Source organism: Kryptolebias marmoratus, linkage group LG14 (genome assembly GCF_001649575.2).
Source record: "Kryptolebias marmoratus isolate JLee-2015 linkage group LG14, ASM164957v2, whole genome shotgun sequence".
Lineage (NCBI taxonomy): Eukaryota > Metazoa > Chordata > Actinopteri > Cyprinodontiformes > Rivulidae > Kryptolebias > Kryptolebias marmoratus.
In genome coordinates, this window is record NC_051443.1 from 9,520,881 (window position 1) to 9,529,028 (window position 8,148).

Sequence of the window (8,148 nt, forward strand, 5' to 3'; positions counted from 1 at the left end):
GAGGACAAATAACACCTTTTCTGTTCAAATTGCCAACCCTCCACAGTGGCGTGTGTGTTGATCAAATTCACCCGCCACTTCAAATATTTACCCGCATTTGGCGGGTGGCGGTGCTAATTTCCACCCCTGGTTCAGACTAAATGTTAACACCTGTTCTGTCCTCCTGTGGTCTTCATGGACATCAGGTTGGGACCATCTGTGAACAGCTGCGCACAGTTCGTGTTGAGCTGATAAACTGCAGCAGATTTGACTCAGAAGAAGCAGGTTGCAGTTTTTTAGGACATGTTTGTCTCCACTATGAGGGAATAACTCCTTAGGTACATGCAGGGACTTGTCCTGCTAACGTGTTTCTACATTAAACATTTAAGACAAATCGGTTTAGGAAGCTTTAAAAACTTACGCTCAGTTATTGACCCTGTTTATGGCTGGAAATTAGTTTTATCAGCGGTTTAATGCCTCTTGTGTGCAAAAATGTCTTTAAAAATTGTATTTCAGAGTTGCACTAATTTAAAGCATTTATGAAATTACTAAATCAAGTCGTTTGAGTTTTGTTTTTAAAAAATCAAAGCTTATTAGACATTTTGTTTATGTGTTGGAAATAATCGCTGGTTTTAATTGGACAGTTTCAGCTGTGAATCCACCTTTTAATCAGGGTTACTCTGATGTCCCCACTTTCAAAAGTCAAACACAACCAGGTGCGAGTCAGATGCTGGAGTTTTAAAAATGTTTCTGCGGTTTCAGGGTCTGGACGTGGACTCTCTGGTCATCGAGCACATCCAGGTCAACAAGGCCCCCAAGATGAGGAGGCGCACATACCGCGCCCACGGTCGCATCAACCCATACATGAGCTCGCCGTGCCACATCGAGATGATCCTGACCGAGAAGGAGCAGATCGTCCCCAAACCAGAGGAGGAGGTGGCCCAGAAGAAGAAGGTACGGTACAGCAGGTCCTCAGGAGGGAGGTGTGGTGTGTTCAGACGGACAGCAGGAGTCTAAACCTGTCTGGAGGTCTGAACACACCCACCGACTGACTGAACTACAGTTGGTTGCGATGATGACATCTTAGGACACCTTTGGATTCTCCATGAAAACAATATTTGATTCTGAGTGACTGACCAGTGAGGCTGAGGTCACCTAACACCCTGCTGCTGGGATAACGATGCATTTCTGTCTGCAGGTTTCACAGAAGAAGCTGAAGAAGCAGAAGCTGATGGCACGCGAGTAAATTCTAATAAAAGGACAACTTTATCAGTTCAGACTCTGGCTTGTTTTTTTCTCTTGAGTTAAGTGAGCGCTGACTCTGCGGTTCTTCATACCTCAGAGACGAACAACTCTGCTAAGATGATAAATGGTTAAAAAAAACCATCTTATCAATGAAAATTACTCTAAAACTTGTTTTTCATGGTTGTTGAAACCTGTAAACCACACTAAAGGGTGAGTTTGGCAACAAATCAAATAATTAGGAGGATGAGAAGCAGATTTCAGTAAAAGTTTTAAATTGCTCAAGTAGTTCTTTCACTTTTAATACATGTTGAAGTCCAGCTGAACCTTAATGTGAGCCGACGGCTGTAGGAGCTGTTACAGGATGGGCAGCAGCACAGGTCCTTATTCCAAGTGAACTTTGGGCTTCTGAATAAGAAGCTTAGTTCCTCAGAAACCTATGAGCTACAGGGCCTCACTGTATTGATCTCATGTTTATTCTTTTGATTTTACTTGTTTAGCATTAAAAAACAGAACAGGACAGCAGCTCCCAGCTCAGTCCAAAGCAGGAAATCCAGTGCTCTCATTCGTATAGTATGACTTAGGTTCCAGTGGCATTTCTTGTATAGGTTCTGGTTTAAGTTCCATATTTTAATAATTTAAAAAAACAACTTGTTTCTGATCTATTTGTTGTTGCATTTTGTAATTGGCTAAATTCAAAATTGATAAGTAGCAGAGTATTATTCTCATTAGTTGTGTGTATAAGAGACTTTTGATTCGTTTACAGCACTGAGCTTTAAATTTAAGGCTAAAGCCATCAATATCTTAGTTTTGTTTCTTGTACAGCTTTGTTCCCCAAGTAGTTCTGCCTCAGTTGATAAAATGACTTGACATCTAATGACAGTTTACAGTCTGCAGCTCTGTGTTTCAGCAAAGTGAAGTGAGATTTATTTATATAGCACTTTTCAGCAACAAGGTGATCCAAAATGCTTAAAGCAGAGACTGAACCCCAAGTTATTTAAGTCTTGGATAACACGACTGTCTGTATACAGTCAGTGACTTCAGTCACACCCAGACTATTTTTTTTACCTCCTGCTGTTAGCTCTATTTTTTTTTTTTTTTGAAGCATAGATTATAAAAACCGCTGCTTTAAAACATTCACCGCAAATTTACAGATTATTTTAAAGTCAGAATCAGCAGAAATATTTGAAGATTTGAGTTTAGAAAAGTTTGGGATTTTAAAAGAAAAGTTGTGTAGGAGCCTTGATATCACCTTTGCTCGCACAACAAGAGAAAACCACATTTTCACTTTAACCTGTGCAGCATTAAGTCTGTAGTGATTTCTGTCTTTTTTTTCAGTCTTAAAGTGGGAAAATTTGATTTTGGCGTCTTCCAGGTCTGGATGTGTGTGGACAAATACATAGTGTAGGAAATCTGTTTCCTAACTTCTCGTGCTTTTCTAAAAATGAAAGACTGCTTAAAAAAAAACTGATAACACTTAAAACACAAAAATAGTCATCAAGAACTCCACTTTGGATTCATATTCATCAGAACCTTAGGATTTTAGCTGTTTGACGTACTGATGGAGACTAAATCGGATTGATAAGAAGGCTGTTCGGTTCAGATCATCTTCAGTGTTACTGAGGGGTGTGCACAGTTATGCAACCAGCTTATTGCATCTTAAAAACAAAGTTAAGTAAATTATGTGTAACAAATGGGGAAAAAATGAGAAATGATTTACATCACAAAAACTTACTATTTCATTAAGTATGTGTAGATTTTCTATCATTGTCTTCGGCTCAGGAACCAACCATAAGTTACAGTTTGTAACTTTGGTCACAAGGTAGCCCAGCTTTACAAGATAAAACACTTGTTTCATTTTATTATAAATAACCAAATGAACCATGTGGACAACATAGTGTTGAAGACTTCAACCCAGAGGAGGGTTCCCATGCAGTCTGGAAAAGTATGGCAGAAAGAAAACAATTTAGAACAATATTTGTTTTCAGGGGGTGGCACAGCGGCGAAGTGGGTCGCATCCCGACCTGGGACCTTTCTGGGTGGAGTTTGCATTTTCCCCCTGTGTGCCTGTGGGTTTCCTCCCACAGACCAAAAACATGCATGTTAGGTTAGTTGGTAACTCTAAAATTGTCCCTAGGTGTGAGTGTGAATGGTTGTGTGTCTCTGTGTGTCCCTGTGATGGACTTGCAACCTGTCCAGGGTGTTCCCCGCCTCTTACACAGTGATGGAGATAAACACCAGCTCCCTGTGACCAAGAATGGAGAAGTGGGTAAAGAAAATGGATGGATAAGTTTGTTTCCAGACTTTTCTATTGATGTTTCCTAAAAGACTAATCAGAAAACAGGCCGAGGGATTTCTTAGTAAGTAAATGAAGACATCATCTCTTCCTTCCTATCTCCTGTTCAAATCTTGAGTTTAACTAAGCCTAACTTGGTTATTTTTTTTTTTTACATTTTTCAAGTCATTAAACCTGAGGTTACACCTGATGGTAGGATCTTTAATGGCACCTTATGTGTTCATGTGCAAATGTTGTTATAAAGTTATGTTTTTAAAAAAATATTATCTCGTCTGTGATCAGTTAGCTGAGCCCTGCTGGGCCTTTTTCTGTATTATTCTCAAAGGGAACAGTTTCCAAAATGAGTGTAGTGACAAAATTAGGTGGGTATGTAATTAATAGTTTTTAGTTCTTTAGTCTTTCACTCTGTACAGGAAGAAACAGGTAAAGAAAATAGTTGGGAAAATGTATAGAAATCTTGCCACAAACTTGGAAAACTTTGTGTTAATCACCCACCACTGAAAGTGAAAGGCCAGAATATTTCTGTCTGTGGGCTCGTTTGTCAACAGTGTCAGCAAAATATCTCATGAACCAGCGGATAGATCCTAATGAAACTCAAAAGGTGATCATTGGATGCACATGTACAACTGATGGACATTTGGAGTCATACCCCATTCAAGATGAAACACAAAAACTCATTTTGAGCTAACACTATTGTATGAGATGTGACCAAAACAGCTTTTATTTCATCAATTCTCAGCATAAGATGATTTTAGCTTAAAACTCTTGTATGAAGGGTTGTGGGCAGTAAGCATGCCTATATAGGATTTTAGGCCTTTGGTTTGTTTTTAGTGCCTTATTCCCTAATACCCAACTACTACTGCATGTGTTTTGTTGTTTTTCATCATGGTTGAAGCGCACAGATAATAAAACTCCTGCATTATGCAAACTTCTCCTGCAAATTTATGTTTATACATAAAAACAAAGGTAAGAATGTGACTGAAATGAATCTGAAACATCGTTTGTGGAAACATTTTAAAGTAGAAAACACGTAGGAAGCTGTTTTACTCTTCAACCTTTTCGAACCCTTCAGCTCGCCGCTGCAGTCACGCACTCTGACCACACGGGGGCGCCAACACATCGTTAATTTTCTCAGCTTCAGCTCTTCGGAGCCAATTCTGGCTCTGCTGTTCTGATCATGACAGAAAAAAGCAGTAAGACTAACATCACTGACTTAAACTCCTGGATATGTCCGTCCTCAGTTTGTAACAGAATGCTGAGCTGTCAGAGCTGAAGTTTTTGATTAAATCTGCATCATCTAATGTCAATAACATGTACAAGATACTGAATGTTCTCTTAGTTTGATCAAACAAACAGTACAGGCAATTAAAAAATACATTAGTTTATACCACAATGACCCTCCTCCCTCTACAAACTTTTATCTGCAGGTATTGGACATTGTTCCTAAATTGTCATTTTTAATTTGATGTTTTTACTTGTCAAGCAGCAATTTGCTTAAAATATTCCTTTAATTGAAAAAACTGTAAGAATTTAGACCTGTGAAAGCTGCTACAGGTGAAGTTTTTCATTATGTCTTGTTTTGTTCCTCTAAAGTATTTTTTTTTTTTCAGATTGATGCATCTTTTGTTTGTGACGTTCTTTTGAATTTTGACTTTTAGTTTAATTTTTCACACATTTTTATTTGTTTCATACAACATACTTTTTTAAAGGGACTGCATGCAGATTTATTGACCAACAAGCTCATGCGGACACATCTGCTCAGAGGTCTGAAAAAGGACATCATTAATGCAGACAAGACAAACAGTAAGTGGTCTACAGTTTAATTCTTTAAGTTTACTCATCAGGGTTTATTAAAATCACTTTGGTTCTTATCAAGTCTTAAATTAAGATGATTACAGTTCTAGATAAATTGTCATAAACATCAGCGTTACTGAACAAAAACAACTCAGAAGCTGTGAAAAAGTTGTGATCCAGCAGCTCGTAATACCACCTTTAGCAGCAATAATTTGCAGTATGATTATCTTCGGTTTGACCCTGTTAGTCCGACATTTGTGGAGAAATTTTGAGCTCCGTTTCTTTATATTGCTTCAGCTTATTGAGATTAATTAGACATTCATTTGTGCAAATCACTGTATTGTAGCTTGTGTTGCATTCAAGGTTCTCCAGAACAGGCTGAATCATCAGCCCTCCACGGTTTTACTTTGACAACACGGTGATGGACGAATGATTTCACCAAACGAATGCAGTTTTGCTAACCTGAGCCAGTGTCTAAAAAGAGGCATTCCTCTGTCAACCCTATCAAACAAACCAAAGTTGTTCAGGTTGTTTTCATTGTTTTCATTTAACCTGCTGACTGAGGCCTGTGGAGACGGAGAGCTTGGATTCTTTAAAGTTGTTTTGAGAATTACAAGATCTGACCTCCAGGTTAACTTCACAGGACGTTTAAAGATCGGCAGCTCTCCTGAATGTTTTTCCACTTGTGTATAATTTTCTATTTCTGTAAAATGATGGCCACTAATTAGAGCAGAAATGACCTTTCCAGACTGATGGTGAAGCAACAGTTCTTTCTTTAAGGTCATTACTGATGTCTTTCCACCCCGACATTGTGTTAACATACACACAACACACATATACCTGAGTGCTCCAGAGCAGCAGGATAATACATTTATTATTATTATTATTATTATTATTATTAGTATTAGTATTAGTATTAGTATTAGTATTAGTATTAGTATTATTAATGAGAAACTTAACCTTAATTTGAGTGACTGTACATAAATTTATACTAATTTGCATTTACAAGACAAATAGAAAAAGAAAATCCTGATGGTTTGATTTCCAGCCCAGCACATCTCAGAGTTTAGATCTGCTAATGATTAAGTGGGAAAAGGGACTGGATGTATAGAGAATAAATGTATAACTAAGACTCAAACCGTTTAAATGAGAAACACTGTAAAACACTTTGTAGAATCCAGAAGTTTTAAAATATTGTGGACCGTTTAACATTTAAAGATTTTTTAATGCCACATTTAATTATTGTACCCAAGTTTTTTACCTCTTAATGTTTATTTTATTTCCCAGATATTTTCTTTCTTTATAGTCAAACCTGGAGGTACACAGATGGAACTGATTTAGACCTAAAGTGTTAAAAAAACAAAACAAGACGCTTCGTCTGGTCTGAAACTGCTTTTGTCTTATTTAACTAATTGAGGATTATGTTCTGTCAACATTGTGGTTTTCTGCATAAAAAGATATAAAATAAAAATGACTGAAAAATGAATGGCTATAACCCAAGAGAAACAACGATTCATCAGCAGGGCACAATTAATGAAGGTGTGGAGCCATAGAGCTAATTTTAGGGCACTCTCCGTGTTAATTTTTATTTTTTTTTTTACAAAAACTGCAATAGCAATTATGTGTACATTAAATTTAAGGTTTCTTGTCCCACAGAGCAGAGCTGCTCTCAGCTTTAATCTAATATTTAAAGTCTGATGCACTAAAAACTGCAGGCCCATCTGACATCAGGAGAAAGGCTCCTGTCACGGTTTACGTTTTTCATTGCTGCAAAAAAAAAAAAAACAGCCAAACTGCAACAATCTATTCTAAAGCGGCACAAACACTTCATCCTAATTACACACAGTGGGGTAAGCTGCAACTACAGGCTTTTAAAAATAACGATAAAAAAAACTGGATTAAAAAAACCCCCACTCATTTTATGAAAAATATTTGGTTGTCTGATGGTGTTTACATGCATAAAACGCTTTTGGTGCAAGAACCTCAAAACAAAGGTGAGAATAAAATTACAAAAAAAAAAAACAACCAAAAAAACCCCCCCAACAACGCTGCATCTGTCTTCTACAAAGCTGTAGAAACATTTGGAAACTATTAGAAAAAACAGCCATTTAATAAAACTTATAGTACTGTAAATTAAACTAAATAAAACCCCACCAGTCAATTTAAACTCTACTCCTCATTGGAAATAAATAACACCTTGGGGCCCTCTGAACCTCTGGGGCCCTGGGCTAATGCCTCAATAAGTCTTTTGGAAAGTCCGGCCTTGTTCTTGGTCTGGGCTCTGCCATAAAAGCCTTTTTTTCCTCTTCCACTGGGCATGAAAGTAAGAGCTGGTGTGATGATTACATTAAACTTTGTTTTATTATTTACCTGATCAGAGTGGCTCCTGTCTGTGCTTTCGGAGTTTTGTGTTAAAAACAAAAACATCCTAAAGACTGATTTCTGAACAGATCTCAGAAACGAGTGAATGTAAAAAAAACTTCAGGAGCCTCACTTTCACTGATCCTGCGGCTCATTGAGTTTCAATGAAAACACAACCTGCAGGTAAACAGAAGCCACTCCGCTTGGGTTCATATTGTTTATGTCTTATCATAATCATCATCATCATCATCATCATCATCATGAAACCTCCTCGCGCTGCTCTGCTGACCTTTACATTCAGGATCTTTTCCTCCTCATCCCTCGGATCTCCACTTCTCCATCGAATCGGAGCCGAGCCGCGGAGCCAATCAGGAGCTCCCTCCTCCAGCTGGACGGTCCACGTCACCATCGGGTCCCCAATCCGGTCAGATCCCCCCACCCCCACCCCGCTCCCACCACAGCCGACACCACCCCCC

General features: G+C 38.2%; 1 protein-coding gene and 1 non-coding gene across 2 annotated transcripts in view; both read left to right on the plus strand.

The window, feature by feature from the left end:
• rpl17 (ribosomal protein L17) overlaps nt 1–1,251 on the plus strand; it is a 5,854-nt gene extending 4,603 nt beyond the window's left edge. The window contains exons 6-7 of the mRNA XM_017427452.3: nt 742–933; nt 1,178–1,251. Coding sequence (XP_017282941.1) covers nt 742–933; nt 1,178–1,225 — 240 coding nt within the window. The 3' untranslated portion in view covers nt 1,226–1,251. The remainder of the gene's footprint in view (nt 1–741; nt 934–1,177) is intronic.
• LOC112450905 lies at nt 1,047–1,112 on the plus strand. Its single transcript, XR_003039632.1, has one exon. It is a non-coding gene; the product is annotated as a small nucleolar RNA SNORD58 (small nucleolar RNA).
• Nucleotides 1,252–8,148: the final 6,897 nt, after the last annotated feature.